The sequence below is a fragment of the Psammomys obesus genome, unplaced genomic scaffold (assembly GCF_907164565.1).
Source record: "Psammomys obesus unplaced genomic scaffold, mPsaObe1.curated_primary_1811, whole genome shotgun sequence".
Lineage (NCBI taxonomy): Eukaryota > Metazoa > Chordata > Mammalia > Rodentia > Muridae > Psammomys > Psammomys obesus.
In genome coordinates this window covers 12412825-12432777 of record NW_026596091.1, presented here as the reverse complement: position 1 = coordinate 12432777, position 19953 = coordinate 12412825, and the positions used below count along the sequence as shown (strand labels likewise).

At 44.3% G+C, this 19953-nt stretch overlaps 1 protein-coding gene and 1 pseudogene across 1 annotated transcript in view; one reads left to right on the top strand and one right to left on the bottom strand.

Moving 5' to 3' along the window:
* Ube2n (ubiquitin conjugating enzyme E2 N) overlaps positions 1 to 4442 on the bottom strand; it is a 34059-nt gene extending 29617 nt beyond the window's left edge. The window contains exon 1 of the mRNA XM_055627924.1: positions 4318 to 4442. Within this exon, the coding sequence (XP_055483899.1) occupies positions 4318 to 4347 (30 nt within the window). The 5' untranslated portion in view covers positions 4348 to 4442. The remainder of the gene's footprint in view (positions 1 to 4317) is intronic.
* Positions 4443 to 13660: 9218 nt separating this feature from the next.
* LOC129691729 (ubiquitin-conjugating enzyme E2 variant 1-like) lies at positions 13661 to 14277 on the top strand (annotated as a pseudogene).
* The last annotated feature ends 5676 nt before the right edge of the window (positions 14278 to 19953 follow it).

The window sequence follows — 19953 nt, the reverse complement described above, 5'->3', positions numbered from 1 at the left end:
TAACATCAAATAAAACTAGCTACAATGGCACATTTTGAGGCAGAAAGTTCAAGGTCATCCTCAGCTACAAAAGTCTGAGGCCAGCTTGGTTCACATAAAATCCTGTGTTCAAAGAATAAAGAAAATGTGAGATATCAAATGAATGCTGTTCAACATACTAACAATATAAAATTATAATGCAGAATCACAGCTCTTGTAAAACTTTTTCCAAATCTCATGTCAATTAATATTTCAGTGTATCACATAAGCGCCAAAGATTCTCGGCATTAATGAGCAATGCCAGGATTACCCAAAGCCATAATACAGCTTTAAGCAGTGTTAAATGCTGTACAGTGAAAAAGGAGGGATTATGGGGACACAGAAACAAGACAATTAAGGTAGACCACTAGAAGGCCAGGACGTGTGAGGAAAAAAAAAAAAACAAAACACAATAGCAAAATGAGTAATCCAACACACAGCAGTGAAGCCCATGACTGGAATAAGCTTAACCATTCATTGTCTAAGGTGCAAAGCCAACACAGTAACTGTAGGAAAATAGCCTCAGTCAAGTACAAGAGCTAATTCCAAATACCTGTAGGGCTTTGTGGTGAAGAAGGGGTTGTCAAGATGTTATAGATTTTATTATGATAACCACTGTAGATTTTAGCAATACAATAACATGATCTGTATCTTTAAAAAGAACACTTTTAAAAGATAGCCTGCTGCTTACAGACAAGTTACTGCAACAGACCAAGCAACAAATGACAGAACTGACCAGGGGCTTCCTTCAAATGGGAAAATGTACCCAACATAGAAAGTAGAGCCTCCGGAATTTCTAATGGACTGAACACTGAAATCTGAGAGGGTAGCAACTGGATGAACAGTAACTCAAAAGTCATTTCATATGGGTATGGAGGCATGAACCTTTAAGAATAACAGCAATCAGGAGGCAAAGGCAAGCAGACCATTTTGAGGCCAACTAAGGCTACAAAGTAAAAGCCTGCCTAAAATGAAAAGGGGAGGGTGTTGCCTTGCACTTTATCATTATCAAGGTATTGGTACATACCTTCTGTCACTTCCAAATAACACACAGGAAGGTCACACCTACAGTGTTAATACCATAGAAAAGTCTTATCTGAATCAGCCACGATTCTGTGAAACATGTCTAGTTCACAAAATTTCATTAAGGATCAAATGGCTTTAGAAAGGAAAAAAATATGGCTGGCACAGTGGGAGGCAGAGCCAGGCAGATCTCTGTGAGTTCAAAGCCAGCCTGATCTACAAAAAGAACCCAGTACAGACAAGGCTTCATAGGGAAATCCTGTCTCGAAAAACAAAAAACAAACACAAATATGACCATCATGAGGTAGAAAGCACCATTTTAATGACTGCCCAAACCAAACTGTCTAAATTAAACTACTTAGTATTTGTGAGACAAAATACGGTAATGGTATGATGCGTAGTACACCTTAAATCCCAGAACTCAAAGGCAGATGCAGGGAGACCTGAGTTTGAGGCCAACATTTACACCGTAAGGTCTTGTTTCATTTAAAAACAAAACAAAAGTTATTATTAATATAATCAATAGTAAGCCTCATCCTTTGAAAGCCAACAGCTACCAAGAAATGAAATAACACAATAGAATGTTATGTCCCTATGTCCTCAACTACTCCCACCCACTGTTCTAGTCACACAGACCCTTGTATAGCAGTAACCTGTATAAAACAAGGTCTCAGTCCTAGGCCAGCCTCACCCCCCCAAGAGCCAAAGATGATTAACTTCCAAACCCTTCTGCCTCTATCACACTGGCATTATAAATATGTAACTCTATGACTGAGACGGGTGTGGTGGCACACACCTTTCAACCCAGAAAGGCAAAGGCAGCAACCCAGAAAGGCAAAGGCGGGCGGTTTCTGAGTTCCAGGCCAACCTCGTCTACAGAATAGGTTCCACCACAGCCGGCACTACAGAGAAACGCTGTCTCAATAAATAAAATGGCACATGACTGGCTTATGTGCAGTGTTGAGGATGAAACTCAGCAGGGTTTCAAGCATGCTAGGCAAGTACTCTACCTGAGCCACAACTCCAGCCCTAAAGTTACTTCACCACACACACAAGAAAAAAGGTTTTTTTGTTTGTTTGTTTCTTGAGACGGGGTTTCTCTGTGTAGCCCTAGCTGTCCTGAAACTCACTCTATAGACCAGAATGGTCTTGAACTCACAGAAATCCACCTGTCTCTGCTTCCTGAGTGCTCAGATTAAAGGCATGCACCACCACCACCACCCAGTTTTAAAATGAATTTTAATGTATGTTTTCTGCTTGGGGTGTTAGTCAGTGGTAAAGCATTTGCATAGCATGTATAAAGCCCTAACTAATTTCAATTCAATTCCCAACACTAAAAAAAAAAAAAAAAAAATCTTACTGTTAATACAAAAAACAGGTAAAAAAAAAAAAATCTGATCTCTTAATCTGCCCTAGTGATTAAAAAAAGTCCTTTAAAGCTAAAAATACTAAAGCCAATTAATAATAACTATTATAAAGTACTGTGAAGTTAAGATTATGTATTACAGCGTGAGTTTACCGCTATCTTGTTTTAAAATAGCAAAAAAGCAACACTGAATGTATAGTTAGGCATAGTGTACCAAATGAATTGAAGTAGGTGTAGTTCAACATTCTGCTTTATAAACCACTTGTGTAGGTTATAACCAGTAGTCCACAGAATTTGTTTTCCCACCCAAGACTTTCATATTACTGTAGAATATCAATCTTCAAAATTAAGAAAAAACGAAAAACTACACCAACTGTTTAGTTTACTGAGCATTTTAGATAATTATAGTATCAGTCTTTGCTATGTTTAGTTCATAACCAAAGTAACAATAAATAAAAAACTCAATGGTCTGTGGTGGGAAGCAGCCATTTTTCAAATGGAATTCTGAATACCAAGATCACTAGTGGGCATGTGTCTCTATCACAACCACACAAACTGTAGTCAGGGCCTTCCAGGGCTCGACCTAACAATTAAAGCTACTTGGAAAGGATCTGAGAGTCATATCATAGCAATAAATGTCCATGTTACTACTCCAGTGCTCACTGACAATTTACTCTTCCCTCCTGAGATTTTTTAATCTTATAAAAGGTCTTGTTCGAATTCAAGCACCTTTCTGTCAACGACACCCCAACCTCACACACATTTGGGACTGCCTGAAGGGACTACAAGGTATACCACGCCCTTCAAAAAGGCCCTCCATTTACTTAGTACAAATCTCGCCTTAAACTTTGCCAGTGAACACTGCTACAAATACACGTTCACCCGATCACAGCAAGCAAAATGAAGCTCCAATTTGAGCACTTCGCTGGCACACTGCGCAGAGCGGATTTTTTTTAGACAATTCCCTTCATAAAAATAGATGTCCAAAAAACATTAGGGTTTAGTTTATAGTACCTATCGAGTCTGAAGACTCAGTGGTGTTATGTAAAGACTTAGAAAAACACGATACGAGTGCGGTTTGTTTGGGGTTTTTTTCATGGTTCCATATGTACCTACAAAAACACAGTATTCGCACTGTGCCTCGGGGCTGCTTAATATCTGAGGCGCACAAAAACTGACAGGCAAGCGATTTCACAGGTCATCCGCGTAGCCGAGGCCCTCCAGCAGCCTTGCGTTGAACTGGCGCCTCCGAACAGGAAACAGTCTCAAAGAGTTCGCCAAGCAGAGTCAAATCACTTTGCGGTGATAACCAGCAGAAACACAGGGAAGCGAACGCGGAAGCCAGGGCCACCGGGCGCCGAACCCCCGACGTCGCCGAGTGCGAGCGGCCGGCGCGAGCATGTGCGGTCGGCTGCAGGACGCGCGGCCCCGCCCGGCTCCCGGGGCCGGTTCATTCATTCTGCACCGGAGCCTGCCGCGGCCCAGCGCCCCGGCCGAGCCAGAGAAGGCGACTCCGGGCCAGAGCGACGGGCCTGGCCCCCAACCCGCGCCCAAGAGCCCAGGCCACGCCGCGATTCCCGCCCCGCGGGCGAAGACACACCGCCGAGGCCCGCGCCGGTCCCGCGCCACAGCCCAGGCCCGCAGCCCCGCCCTCCGGCCGGGCAGCCGCCAGGCCTCGCTGGCCGCAGCCTCAGCGGCCGGGAGCCCCCGGGGTCCGGCGTTCCGAGGCGGCCGGAAGTGTCCGGGGCGCCCCCTCCTCAGCGCCCGACTTCCTCGCCGCCGAGGCCAGACCCGTCTCCGCGCTGCCTCGGGCCTCTCGGCGGCTGCGGAGGAGAGCAGATGGCCGCGCGGCCTGGCGCGCTGGCGGAGGAGAGCAGAGCTGGAGGCCCGAAGCCCGCCCGGGCGGTTACCTTGATGATCCTGCGGGGCAGCCCGGCCATCTTGTCAGATCCCGAGTTCGGCCTCTGCTCTTGTCTCCGGCTCCGCTCGCCTCACGCACGAGTGGAAGTCCCGGGCTCCACTTCCGGGGGACGTGGCCGCGCCCGCCGCCGCCGCCGAGGCCCCTCGGGAAATGTAGTCCCTGCTTCGGAGCGGGCTTCAGGCGGCCTTCCCTCCGGCTTGGCGGCCCCCTCCCCCGCGCTCCCCGCCCCAACCCCAGCCGGGGGGTGGCGGAAGTGACGCTCCGCGGCGGGGCAGGGACTTGGGGGGGAGGCGGCGCGAGGCGGCGCCGAGCTTCTTCGCCCGCTGCAGACTCTGCGTGCGACTGGGAGTCCGGCCTCCTTGAGCGGCGTACGTGCGACCACGCCTGCGCCGGTGGGCGACGTAACAAAGGCCGGCCCCCGACTTAGCCCATTCATTCATTCGTTCGGTCTGTTCGTTTAAGGTGCCCGCAGTGCGCGCCGCGGGCTGACGCTGCGGCAGATCCCTGCGGACCCGGTGATCGCGCGCTCCTTCTAGGTGACGAGCAGACCGGAAGTCGATGGCGAAGCTTCTGATTGAGAATCTCCCTAGTTACCGAGGCCCTGGCAAAGAATTCTAAATGTTTAAATTTCGCATAAAAACGAGGGTTTATAGCAAGTAAGGGAGGAGGCGAAAGGAACATCTTAAATGACTGAATTTTCTTAATTTGATTTTTTTTTTTGTGGGGGGAAGATTTATTATATCTGTCTGCAGGCCAGAAGAAGGCACCAGTTCTCATAAATGGTTGTGAGCCCCCATGTGGTTGCTGGGAATTGAACTCGAGACCTCTGGAAGAGCAACCAGTGCTCTTAACCTCTGAGCCATCTTTCCAGCCTATGCCTGGATTGTTTTGTTTGTTTGTTTGTTTGTTTTTAATGCAGGACTTTTATGCTTTGGGGGTTGTTGGTTTTTCTGAAAAAGGGCTAGTTATATAGCCCAGTCTGGCCTGGAGCTCTCTCTGCTGTACCCCTTGACCTAGCTTGGAACTCGTGATTCTCCTGCCTCTGAACCCTGAGTGCTGGAATTATAGACCTGTGCCAACACTTAGGGCTGAGCCTGGCAATCAAGACTTACTTGCTAACTGGAAGAACGATCCACTTAGCGGCTCAGAGAACTCAGTAATCCCTAAAGGAGTTGGGTTATCCATAGAGTAAGGGCCCTGAAAGTGGAGGTGTCCCAAAAGAGGTTGCTGGGTGTTTCCATTTCTTTTCCCGTTGCTGTGATAACCCACAAAAGCAAAGGCAAAAAGGTTAATTTCAGCTCAAAACTACAAATTACATCCGTCACAGGGGAACAGTCGCAGCAGCAGGAACTTTAAAGGTAGTTACGTCCAAGAGCGATGAATCGTGCATGCTTGTTCTCAGCTGTCTCCATTCATACAGCCCACAATTAAAGATGGGTGTCCGTACATCAATTAAACCAATACAACCCCCTACAGGCGTACCCAGAGGGCCTTCTAGGTGTTTCTAGATTCTATCAAGTTGACAACAGTAACAAACCCATGTCTGCTGCCTTCAGGGGTCAGATCTACAGGAACTGGAGTGAGCTACCGCGTGTGTCCTCTGCCAAAGCAATGAGTGCCCTTTACTGGAAAGCCATTTCTCCAACTCAGTTCACGAGACTTCTGTTTAGTTAAGGGTTAAATTTCCTAAGGCTATAGCAATACAGTGCAGCTGCTTTCCCAGGCAGGTCTACCAAAACACAGGCCACAACTGAATGGAAAAAGAAAAAGGAAAGGAACGTGACTGGTCCTAGATATGGTGGAGGAGAAAGGTTATGTAGATAAAAGGGAGAGGCAGGGACATCTGGGAGAGTCCAGAGTGGATGTGACCAGACTGAGTTGGGCCATGGAGGGAGAGAGGGAGGGGAAAGGAAAGGGAAGAGAGGGGAATCAGGTGTAGCAGCCAGGGAGCCCAAAAAAGTGTAGATAAGGGCTAGAGAGATGGCCCAGTGGTTAAGAACAGTCTGCTCTTCCAGAGGAGCCAGGTTCAATTCCCAGCACCCATATCACAGCTCATAGCTGTCTGTAACTCCAATTCAACGGACCTGACAACCTCATATCAATGCACACATAATGAAATAAGTTATATGTATATATATATAAGTTATATATATATATATATATATATATATATGAGTACACAAAGGAGCCATGTAACCAAAATGGTTGGATTATATAGGGAAAGGAAGCTGTGAAGGGCAACCCAGCCCCTCAGGTGGAGAAGTTTGGGGTAGGAGGTGCGGTCATGCAAGCCTGGAGGGCTCTGTAACAGGCAGAGACTTAGGGTTGCTGGGAGAACCTGGTAGCCAGGTCTTCTTTGATATATTAAATAGGCACCTCAGCCATTTGTCCCAGGTTTGAATTCTAACAATGGCTCCTAGCACAAGTCATCGTAAATTTATTTGTTGCTACTTCATAGCTATAACTTTGCTGCCTTTATGAATTGTAATATAAATATCTGTGTTTTCCAATGGTCTTTGTCTACCCTGTGAAAGGGTCGTTTGACCATTCCCAAAGGGTTTGCAACCCACAAGTTAAGAACCACTGTCTTCAATGATGTGTTAGAGTCTGTGGGTTATGAAATAGCCTGTGGCTATGAGAAAGGAGAGAAAATGCACTAAGGAAAACTCAGAATGTGAGCGCAGAAAACCTAGTAAAAATATGAAAAATGTTTGTGCTGGGTATGATACTAAGTAATCAAGTGGATTATCTGATATGCTTCTAAAGCATACGAGGTAGGCATGTTTCTAGTTCCTTTAAAAAAAATTTATGTGTATGAGTGTTTTGACTGTATGTCCAGGCACCACAGTGAAGGCCTGGTGCTCATGGGAGTCAGAAGATTACCATAAAATCCCCTGGGATTGTAGTTATAAACAGTCCTGAGCCACCATGTGGGTACTGAGAACCAAACCCAGGTCCTCTGGAAGAGCAGCCCACACCACCACCCGGCCCCTTTTACCTGAAAAACAAAGGCTGAGGAGTACTGATGGGAACTTGGAAACAAGAATTTGAAGTAAGCAGAAATCTGGAATTGTTGGTTCTGTTATTGGAAGCCCTGCTGGGAAATGGAGACAGGTTCCCTGGGCTCTCAGCCAGCCTAGCTGACTTATGGCTTAAGGGGGGGCAGGCTAGTGAGAGAAAAAAATGTTTACCAGTGCCTGGGGCAGTTAGGCTGAGGTGGCCGCTGCTCGCACATGCACTCACGCGTGCATGTGTGTGCACCCACACACGCGTACAAATACAGAAAGGCTCCTTTAGAACCCTATTTACTACATTCAAAACAGAGAAAAAAGCAATGTGGCAGAAGTTTCGGTGTCTTTAAAAACTCCCAGGTGGGAGATACGGGGCTGCTCCAGATCGTCCACAGCAGCCGACTATTTGCCTTGTGCAGGCTCTGAGAAGGGCATGATCTTTGCCAGCTATAGACAGTTTAGTTCTGAGGACTCTGGAGAACAAATAAATGCCAGAGCACAGAGAGGGGTGGGGTGGAGGGCTGCTACTTCCCCCTCCTCCTCCCCGTTGGTGTTAATTCGGCCTGATAAGATAGAAGTTGGAGATATCATGAAAGGAAGATTGGACATGCCCCAAGGAACCCTATGACCCTAACCAACTGGGAGTAGCTAAGAGGCCTATGCCTCTTCTCCCCAGTAACCTTCATTTTCTCCTACCTGGCGTTGGGGTGTTGGAAGGGATTGAAGTGGAGAAGGGAGAAAGAGATATAAGAAACCCCAATAAAATAAAATAGCCAACAACAGCAACAAAAATAAAAGTATACCACCAACAAAAGATTAATAGGGTGCCTGCATTTCAGCCAAGCACTTGAGACGCAGAGGCAGATGGCTCTCTGTGAGTTCTGGGCTAGTCAGGTTTATAGCGTGAGTTCTAAGCTAGCCAGGGAATGTTTGGTTCCCAGTTGGTGGACTGCTTAAGAAGGATGAGGCGGCCTTGGTGGAGGATGTATGTCACAAGGGTGGGCTTTCAAAAGCTCTCGCCAAACCTAGGCTTGATCTCTCTCTCTGCCTCCATCTTGTGGATCAGAAGTAAGCGCTCAGCTATCGATCCAGCACCATGCCTACCTGTGTGCTGCCATGCTTCCTGATAATGGAAATGGACTAAGCCCATGGACTAAGCAAGCCCCTCCGTCAGTAGTTGTTTTTGTTTTACAAGTTGATTTGACTGGTGTGTGGTGTCTATCCACAATAGAATAGTAACTAATACAACACGATGCATGATATTTTTAAAGAAGTTCAAGGTCATCCTCAGCTATGATTTGGAAGCCATCCTGAGATCCATAAGACCCTGTCTCAAAAAATCAAAACCAATAAAAATAAATAATATAATTTATAGCCACAAAATAGGAATGAAACATGACAGCTATAAAGCCTTCAGGAAAGAGGAGTTGGTCATGTAGAGAACACAGAAATAAAACAGTAACTTTGACAAGGCCTTTGTACGCTTGTGTCTTCTATTACAAAATGTCTGATATAATATAAAAAGAGGGAAGATTGCCAGGTGTGGTGGTGTTCACATGTAATTCCAAAACAGAAGGCTGAGATGGGAAAATTGTCCTGAATTCCAGGCCAACCTGGATTGCATAGTCAGTATGTGCACAAGATCCTGTCTCAAAAGAAAAAAGAATGGGAGAAGAGGTTTGAGTCCATGTCCTATTGTTCTACTGTTTGGGGGCCCCTGGAGAAAGAAGGTGATGTGACAGAGGAAACTTCTTACCTATGGTACCAAAGAAGCAGTAAACTAAGACAAGCAGCTGGAGTCCCAAGGTTCTCTTTGAGAGCATACATGGATCAAAGACTTCCTTTAGAAGGTCTGGGGAGATGGCTCAGTGCATAAGAGCACTTGCTGTGAAAACAAGGGACCTGAGTTGAAATCTCCAACACTCACACAAGAAAAAAGCTAGGTGTGGCCACCCATGGTTGGAACTGTAACAGCTTTTCCACAAATTGTCCTGTGCTTCAATGAGACATGATAGAGACCTGAAATGATGGTGCAGACCTATAATCGTAGAATTCAGAAGGCGGATGTAGGCAGTTAGAGACCAGCCTTGGTTATATAGCAAGGCCCTGTTTATGAAAGAAAAAGAGATAGACAGACATAGAGAATACAAAAGAAAAAATCATTTAGAAAATGGTCTATCCATCGCCTTTAATAGAAGCCCTGTTTCAATTCACAACAGTTGTCAGAAGTATTTGTTTGCAAATCCCCTTATTGTTTCTGGCAGTGTAGGGAAGCTGTTTTGTGGGCGGTCAGGACAGAAGTATCTGTGAGAGGAGGGTTCATATACCCTGACTCAGGCAGGCAGTGGGTGGGGAGGAAAAAAAGGCTGACTGCTAATACAAAACAAGACAAGGGAAATGCCTCTGCCATGCATTCATGCCTCCAACGTAAGAAGCCAAACACTTAGACTGTTAAGCAACACATGGCCCGAGGAACGGGAAGAGAGTCATCCTAGGTCATCACCAGTTCCTAAAGGCATTATCACAGAATAGAACAGTGTTTCTCAACCTGAGGGTCAGGACCCCTTTCAGAGGGGCCGCTTAAGACCATCAGAAAACACAGGTCTTTACATTAAGATTCAAAACAGTAGCACAATTACAGTTATGAGGTAGCAACAAAGAAAAGTTTATGGTCACCACAACATGAGGAACTGTATTAAAGGGTAACAGCATTAGGAAAGTTGAGAACCACTGGTACAGAAGGTCCTGAATGAGAGGAGATAATTCCCAGGAGGTTCTGAGTAATAATGCTAGCCTTTGTTGGTGCTCTCTGTTTTCCAAGACACTTGTGTTATCAGCACCTTTAAGAGTAGGTACCCCTGATTCTGTAGTGCCCCTTCTCCCCCATGCTACAGTGATATAGAAAAGGAGGGGAACTCCATGCACATACTTTTCTCTCCCCGTGCTGGGCCAGTTCCCAATGGAAAGAGTATTCCAGAAGATAGTGACTCAGCTTTTGGCAGTAAGCTTGGCAGGAACAGGTAAAACGACAGAGCCTCTCCCCCACTGCCTCTGCGCACCACCCTCTCAGGTTCCCAGAAGTCTTGCATTCCATGTTCCTGAGCTCCTGCCTGGTGGCTGTACACTCAGCTAGCCCAACCTAAGCAGACTTGTCATTTCCTCCTCCTACCTAGTATGCCCCACTAAAGTCTGCGTTCCGGTTCCTTCTGCCACCTTCCTTTCTCCATCATCAGCAGTCTGCCTCAAGTCCCAACCATCCGTCATGTGCGTCACTATCTTCAGAAATGACCCACTTGGTTCAAGAAAGACTGGACGGAGTTTTGGAACCTTTGGTTTTTGGTTCTGGTTTTTTTTTTTTTTTTTTTTTTTTTTTTCAGAGAAAACACAGCTCAATAGAAGTGTGTTCATCTAGCATTCTTGAGGACTTGAGTTCGAGCTCAGCCCTAGAAAGAAAAAAATGGAGAAAGGAAAAAATGAAAGAAGGGACAAGGCTAGAGTTTTTGTTTTGTTTCATTTGTTGTTTGTTTGTTTGTTTGTTTGTTTTTATTGTTGGAAGGACCCTGCTGTTTGAGGCTGCAGTCCTCCCAGTCTGGATAGCCATTCTGAGCTTGGCATTAAGGTTCAGGACTCCCTCTCCCAAGCAGGACCTCCTGCTTTCTGCCTGACTTCATCTGGAGAGTGTCTCTAGACAGATGCCCCTAACTACATTTGATACATGGCCTTTGACAAGGCTCCCTGCTAGCTGTCCCTCCCTGCACCTATAGGATAATTAGGTACTGTGTACCCCTTCAGATGTTTTCTGCAAATCAAGCATCCTTGAAGTGCCTAGTTCCAACCAATTCTGTACACCTATCCTGCGATCCCCCCCCCTTCCCAAGGGGTATATAAACTTTGTTCTCTGGAATGAAAGTTAAACAAGCTCCCTGAAGTGGTTCCCAGAGTGTTTGATCTCTGTACAGTGCTTGCCAGCCTTTCCAGACATACTCCTTGTCTTGTGGCCCTCTTGACTTTGTGGGCTGCTGGGAGACAACTCCTCAGGTAGGAGAAGAACCACATTTTTGTTGTTGTTTTCAGACAGGGTTTCTCTGTGTAGCTCTAGCCATCCTAGATTTTGTAGACCAGGCTGGCCTTTAACTCACAGAGATCCACCTGCTTCTGCCTCCCAAATGCTGGGCTTAAAGGCATGCACCACCATGACCAGCTACAAGACTAGGTTGAGCTGACCCAATTCCTTGTTTTTTTTTTTTTTTTTTGAGACAGTGTCTCTCTATGCAGTTTTGGCTGACCTGAAACTCTGTAGGTAGACCAGGTTGGCCTTGCCTCCAGAGTGCTGGGATTAAAGGCATGGGCTGCCACTCCTGTCTCACAATTCCTTGTTGTATAGGAACTGTACAATGATTTGGGATCAAATCCACTCTGGAGGAGAGGTTGTCAGACTTCAGAGTGTTTCCTTACTTCAGAGGCTCGTTAGACACATAAGTATACCCTAAGTACAGCATCCGCAACCAAGCTAATCTCCAAAGTTTTGGATGCGAGCATCTGCATCTGTGTACCTATCAATCTCAGGAAATAACAAAGGCCCAAAGCGTGAGAACTCAAGTTACATTATCTGATTTGTTCAAGGAAATCAAAGCAGCTTGGTTTTGTGGTGGCTCAGGCCTGTAAACCCCAGCACTTGTGAGGCAGAGGCAGGTGAATCTCTATGAGTTCAAGGCCAGCCTGGTTTACAAAGCCAGTCCAGGACAAGCCAAGGCTGCACAAAAAAAAACCCTGTCTTGAAAAAAAACACACACACACACACAAAAAAAAAAGAAAATCAAAGCAATTGCTGACAGATACTTCTCTTGTTCTGTTTTTCTGAATTCTCCTGGCCCATTCTATGCCTCCCTCTCTCTTTGTGCTTATACAAATTATCTTGGTTCAAGTGATAGAAGTTCCAGACTGGTCCCCAAAGTGTATATATTGTAGATTGTAGGTCTGCAGGATGAGAGAAAATTAATAACACCTGGTTTCTATCCCTGAAATTACAGGTGGTTGAAAAAGAAAAATCTATGCAGGATACAACAAATGATCCAAACATTGCCTTTGTCAGATAAGAACACAGCTCTGGCTCTGTAGGCTGCTGGGTTTAGCAGTTCCACCAGACCCCTGAATGGAAGACTTGGACACTAAGTTTCTTAGCACATCAGTCACCTGCAGTCCACTTAACCCAGAAAAGGCAGATAAAAATGCAGGAGGACTGAAAGAAGGTTGGAAGAAAAAGAAATTTGTGATCAATTCTCCTGCTTCCCCAATGCTGAGTGAAGGGCCCAAGCAGCTGTGTTGCAGCAGCTGTGTCACCATGACAGGCTTCAGAAGATACTGTAGGCCTGAGTTTCTGTTTCCTGGTAATGTTCCCACAGTTGCTTAGACCCTGTTTCTATTTCTCAGAACATGAAACTATGGCCTGTGGAAACGAGATATAATAATAACCTCCCTGGAAATCAGAAACAATAATCTAGTAACCACCTTGAAAAGTCCCCAAGCACTTGACCAATTAAATTAAAGGTTAGCTGGAAAACTTTGCTTAGCTGGTCAAAATGATATTGTTACCTGGGCACTTTTTGTTACCTGAGCATACCTCGTTAGTTGGACACTTCACGAAGTTCCCCCTTATCCCCTAGATTAGCACCAACTGATCAGTTGATGACAAGCTTGCTTCTGCTAAATGCTAACCAAGCATGGAACTGAAAAGTCCTGTCCCTTGCTCAAACCATAATAAAAACCCACCATTGCAGCTACGGAGGCTCCCTCCCTGATCCACTGGGTTGGACAGTGGGGAGTCCGAGCTTAAGCCCACAACAAAGGCTCTTTGTTCTTGCATGCATGGTTGGTTTCCTGGTGGTCTTTGGAGTCTTTTTGATCTGAGCATAACACTGGGATTATAGACAGGTACCAGATTTTGAGTACTATACTGAGAAACAACATCTGCACACCTAGATTATTCTCATTAAACATTTAAAAATTGCTATATTGACCAGGCTAGCCTCAAACTCACAGAGATTTGGTCTTTTCTGCTTTCCAAGTGCTGAGATTAAACATGTGTACCATCGTGACTGGCTTTTTTTTTTCATATTTTGTTTTATTTTGCTTTTTCAAAACAGGGTTTCTCTGTGTAGCCATGGCTGTCTTAAAACTCCCTCTGTAGACCAGGCTGGCCTTGAACTCAGAGATCTACCTGCCTCTGCTTTCCAAGTGCTGGGATTAAAGAGAGGCACCACCACCAACTGGCTTACCTTTTAATTTAAAACTCTTTTTGGCTTCGAGCGACAGCGATGCAAGATGGCAGCCACCACAGGCTCGGGAGTAAAAGTCTCTTGAAATTTCCGACTGTTGGAAGAGCTGGAAGAAGGCCAGAAAGGAGTAGGCGACAGCACAGTTAGCTGGGGTCTAGATGACGATGAAGACATGACACTCACAAGATGGACAGGGATGATAATTGGGCCTCCAAGAACAATTTATGAAAACCGAATATACAGCCTTAAAATAGAATGTGGACCTAAATACCCAGAAGCACCCCCATCTGTAAGATTTGTAACAAAAGTCAATATGAGTGGTGTGAGCAATTCAAATGGAGTGGTGGATCCACGAGCCACGGCAGTGCTGGCCAAGTGGCAGAATTCCTACAGCATCAAAGTCATCCTGCAGGAACTTCGACTCTTGATGATGTCAAAAGAGAGCATGAAGCTGCCACAGCCACCAGAAGGACAGTGTTACAGCAATTAGTCACCAGGGCCTTGGCCTCCCCTCCCCATCTAACCTAAGTCTTCATTTTCCACAATAGTGAATTTTCTAGATACATCTGTAGAACTCAAAGTACTGGGAGGAAACTCCACTCAGACTTCATCCTGAGACACTGTTCTGATACTAATTTCTTGTCCGTTTGAAATATTAAGTTGTGCTGTGTAACATCTTCTGTCGAGTGTAACCGCTGTCTGCCTGGTTGAACTTCTGAGATCAAAAAACAAAACAAAAAAAACCAACTCTTTTTATAAGTAAACAAGTCTGGTGATCGTTCTGTTAAACAACCTGATGCTATTGATAAACTCAATGTAATTCTATTTTTAATCTTTAAAATTAAATTTGTTAGGGGGAAGCACAAGGTCAAAGAACAACTTGCCCAAGTTCTCTCTGCCTCTAGGCTGTGGGTGGAGGGATCAGACCACGCCATCAGGCCTGGCAGCCAGTGCTTTTTTCTGCTGAGCCATCTCATTAGCCCCAAATGTAATAATTTTTATACCTTTCAACATACAATCTGTGCTAAATGGTTTTATGTCAACTTGACACAAGCTCAAGTCATCTGAGAGGACAGAACCTCAACAAAGAAAATGCCTCCATGAAATCAGGCTGTAGGCAAACGTGTAGGGCATTCTTTTAATTAGCGATTGATGTGGGTCTAGGCCAATGTTGGTGTGCCATCCTGAGGCGCAGCCCCTAGGCTGGTGGTCCTGGGTTCCCTAAGAAAGCCAGTAAACAGCACTGTTCCATGGCCTCTGATTAACATCTGCCTCCAGGATCCTGCTCTGTCAGGGTTCCTGTCCTGACTTCATTGAGGATGAACAGTGATATGTAAGTGTAGGTCAATAAATCTTTTCTTCTCCAACTTGCTTTGGTCATGGTAATAGTAACCCGAAGACACAATCACAGTTTTTTGTTCTGTTTTTTGTCTTGTTTTGAGACAGGGTCTCTACATAGTCCTGGCTGTAAGAAGACACTTGAGGCATGTAACATAACCTTCACCCCTCTAATCTGCAGTGACAATTTTGGTTTCTTTAAAAATCACAGAAATATTATAAGAATATGTTTTCATTTTAATCTCAGGTGTGGCGGATATGGAGCTGCTTCCAAGCAATAGCTTTGACTTGCCTCATGACCTAACAGGATTTTGCCAACTGCAGATGATTTCTGCAGTTTTGCGACACTTGGGATTCTGAAGATTTTTCAGAAGGTATATAAATGATAGGCCCCAGGTTGGTGGGTTGTTGGTCACTGTTGGTTGGTATTGGTCATGGTCTGTTAAGTAGCTTTGCTCAAAGAAAAAACAAGAAGAAATGAGATATCCTGACGGTGAAGATCAAACTTGCCCCAAGGAATGCTATGCCCCTAATAAGCAGGAAGTAGTCTAATGATAATGTTGCCCCCTTTCTGACCCCTGACTTTATTCAGAGATATCTCTCCTTTCCTCTCTATCCTTTTTCTCTCATATCTAGTGTTGGGGGGTTGATAGAATGGAAAAAGAGTAGAGAAGGGTGGAAGAAGGACCTACAAAGTAGTGAAAGACAGCTACACTCATCCAAGTCAGCTTTTCACTTTCTTTAAATATACAATTCAGTTGAAAACACTATAACCCTATTTGTCTCTGGGTTGAGATTTTCAGTTGGTGAACAGGACAAATAGCTAGTCATAGAGACAATGTACAAGAAAAACTATAGGTTTGCTGGCTGAATTCTACAACCAGGCTCAGGCAGAGGTGACACTTGACTTCTACAAAAAGCTTCTGGAATGACTGGGGACTTTTCAGCATTTCTGAGTTATTTGTAGATGAAAACTGGAGCTACTTAGAATTTGTTGCAAAAAATAATTACAAGAGAAGGAACATGCAGAGAGTACAGATGAAACACAATTGGCCATAATTTGACAACTATTGGAGTTGAATGAGAAGCATATGAAGAATTCTATTTAATTTTTTTTTTTTTTTGATACAAGGTATCACCGCTCAGTCTAAGGTGCACTTAAACGGCCCATCATCTCTCCTCCCTTTCTGAAAGCTGGGATTATAGTCATGTCCTCCAATACTATTCCTTTTGAGTCTGTATATGGCCAAATTTTTCTGTAATAAAATACTTAAAAATTACAAAGAAAGACCAAAGGCTGTTAAGTAATTCAAACAGTCCAACTTCTCTTACACATTCTAATTTCTTAAACATACTTACAATATAATTATATGTACATAAGTTATATGTGTGGTTGTTATTGGTTGGTTTCAATTGTTAATGTGATTGAATTAAGAAAATTGGTAAAGGGCACCTCTGAGTGTGTCTGTGAAGACACTTTAAGTATGGCTTGGCTAAAGGAAGTAGGTCAAGGCTCTCCCTAATATAGTTATACTCTTCTTCCTGTCTGCCTTAACTTGAGATGTTGTCCGTTGGGTGTTGGTCTGGTGCTATGTATTCAAATGCTAATTTCAGTGCCTTGAGAACTGGTTGTGGCCCTGTCATGGCTATTGTTATAATGTTGAGCTATCTCCTCTAACCATGTGATGAGAAGGAATGTTCTTCCATTATCCCTGATTGGCTGATTAAAAAGCCTATACCTGGGCAGGGCAGAAGGAGGTAGGCATGGCTAGGTTCAAGGACTTTGGGGACACAAGGATCATGGTATGGAGAAACAGGAAGAGGAAGAGGAAGGAAGGAGAGCCACCATAAGTTAATGTAGGATAAGCTCTTGGCTGGCACGGATGGAAGAAGTGGCCCAGATGAGAGATTAAGCAAGTATTTATGGACTTATGGATGGGAGGTAGGCTGGGATGGGGCTGGGAGGCAAAGGTAGTTTAGAGGGTTAATATCTGCCCTGCTCCAGGTAAGATAAGCCTATTCTAAAATCTATCAGGCATCTGTGTTCTTTATTGATTATAATAGCAGGTTAGATAATACTGCTGTAATTGTAGGGCTAATAAACATTACTAGACTATACTTTTAAATTAATAGCAAAGCTGTCTCTCTTTCCTGTACCTTGTGAGGTGAACAGCCTCCTCTTCTACAGGATCCCTCTGTCATGATGGTGTGCCTAGGGGCATAGAGCCCAACAACCATAGAATGATCCCTGTAAAACCACCAGACATGATAAGACCTTACATACTTGAAGTTCTTTCTGGCAAATAGTTTGGTCAGACTATGCAATTATAATACAGTAATGAAGTAAGTCAAACCCACCTAGTAATGTGATTGTCTAGCAGAGTTTGGGACTATAACACACAGAGACACACAAATTTTGACTCTGTCTAAATTGCCAATTGGCATGTGAAACAGGGGACAATCTTATGGGAGTAAGTCTTAATGTAGGGGAGAAGGACTGCCTCTCGTACTTTCAGGCATAGAGGGACATGAAGGAACAATTGCTTAGCATAACTGTCCTAGGGTTCCATTGCTGTGAAGAGATACCATGAACCTCGGCAACTCTTAGGAAGAAAAACATCAAATTGGGGCTGGCTTGCAGTTTCAGAGGTTTAGACCATTTTCATCATGGCAGGAAGCATGGCAGCATGCAGGCAGACATGCTGCTGGAAGAGCTGAGAGTTCTACATCTTGATCCACAGGCAGCAGAAGGAGACTGTGAGTCACACTTGGCTTAGCTTGAGCATAGGAGACCTCAAAGCCCACCCCCATAATGACATACTTCCTTCAAAAAGGCCATACGTCATCATAGTGCCCCTTGATGGCACTCAGGCAAGCATGAGTCTATGGGGATCATTCCTGTTCATACCACCAGAATAACTAAGCCTGGAGTATGTAAATATTGTCCTTTGCAATTCTATAATCCATCCATACCTCATTGAAGAACAGCTTGTGGGATTACATTCCAGTTTTGATATGTCATCTGCTTCCTGCTAAGTCCTAACAAATACACCAACTTCAAGCTAGAAATCATTAGATATAGCAAAACTTTTAGGTTTTGGTTTTTTGTTTGTTTTGTTTTTGCTTTTTGAGGGTTTCTGTGTGCTGCCTGGGAACTTGCTCTCTAGGCCAGGCTCCAACTCAGAGTCCGCTGCCTCTGCCTCCTGAGTGTTGCAGTTAAAGGAGTGTGCCGCCAGGAGTGCTCCCAAGCTTTTTCATTTTTTAAGATTTATTTACTTTATTATGTATACAGTGTTCTGCCTGCAGGCCAGAAGAGGCACCAGATCTCATTATAGAGGGTTGTGAGCCACCATGTGGTTGCTGGGAATTGAACTCAGGACCTCTGGAAGAACAAGCAGTGCTCTTAACTTCTGAGCCATCTCAAAGCTCTTAAGAAAAGATATACATATAATTTATATTGTTCATAAGAACTTTGAAGGGAAAATAAAGTATAACTCACAGTCTACACTAAACTTAGAAGCATGAAAAAATAATATTTCAATCAGACCCAATTTTTGAATGCACTGTTATAGTGTAGGTGAGAAAGTTACTGGCCATATGCAAATTAGAGTCCTTTATTTTTATCTGGTGGCCAAAAGTGGGCTAGTGCCTCAGAAAGACACCCAGTGCTGAAACTCAGGGGTACAGCACTGTTAAAGGTAAAAGACCCAGAGAACACAATGATACCAATGTTAGATGAAGGTCAGAGTAACCTTACAATATCTGTTTGGGCAGAACCATAGTTACATCAGACACAACAGGACAATTAATTTTGATTCATACCTTCACCACTTATTTCAGCTATGTTTAGTTTCTACAAACATTAATTATTTTGGTTAATTCACCTGGACCATGGTCAGAGTCACTGACAATCCTGCCGGGAGCCAAAGCTATCTACGGAAGCCAAAGTCAATTAGTGAGCCAAAGCTATCTAGTGGAGACAAAGGTAGTTACTGAAGCCAAAGCCAAGTAGAGAGCAAAGGTCATTTAGTGGAGACCTAAGGCTATTTAGTGAAAGAGTTATCTAAGACCCTAAATCACAGGTGATAGATTGTGGGGACATCCGTTTGTTAGAGCATCCATAAGATATCTTTAGAAACCATCCTTATGGTATCTTGCAGGTACAATATTTAACCCATGAAAGCACTCTTCCTATTTCCTGCAGCAGTAGATTAACCTTCCCCCTTTCCTGTTTTCTCCCTATATAAGTTGGGTAAAAATTTCTAGTAAACGGAAGCCTTGATCAGATGAACAGACTTGGCTTTCATTCCTGCATCTCTTGTCCCGCCCCCCCCCATTCCTTCCAATCTCTCCACCTTAGGAACCCCGTTGAAGCCCCTCGGGACGGGGCACAGTCCCAAATGTGTTGCCAAGATGAAGATGGCTGTTTGGGGTGGTGGTGGAGGTGGTAGAGGGCTGAAAAGACAGGGTTAGATGGTGGGGTCTTAGTCATTGCAATGCTTTTCCTTGAATCAATTATGACTTGATTTGTTGTTGTTAGTTACTTCATTATTTAAATTATTAGTTATTCAAATATGATCTTATTTTTACTATTATAAATAATAATCATATAATTATTAGTTTGGAGTCAGGGTCTCACCATGTAGTCCTGGCTAGCCTGAACTTACTGTGTAGAGCCCAAGCTGGCTCTGAGCTCACAGAATCGTCTGGCTTCAAGCCTCCTATGGGCTCAGATTACAGTCCTTGTCACTTCTCTGTTTTGTAAAAATTTTTGCAGCAGGAAGTTCAGGGCTTGTGTATTCACTCACCAAAGTCATCACAAACTGGATAACTTTTCCATTATTTCTAGTTCAGTTATCTCACGCTATGATTTTGTCTATATTGCCATTTTATTACTCTGAATTTCAAAGTACCCTTTTAGTTTGTTGTTGTTGTTCTGGGACAGGGTTTCTCTCTACATCCCTGGCTGTCCTAGAATTCTCTATGTAGACCAGACTAGCC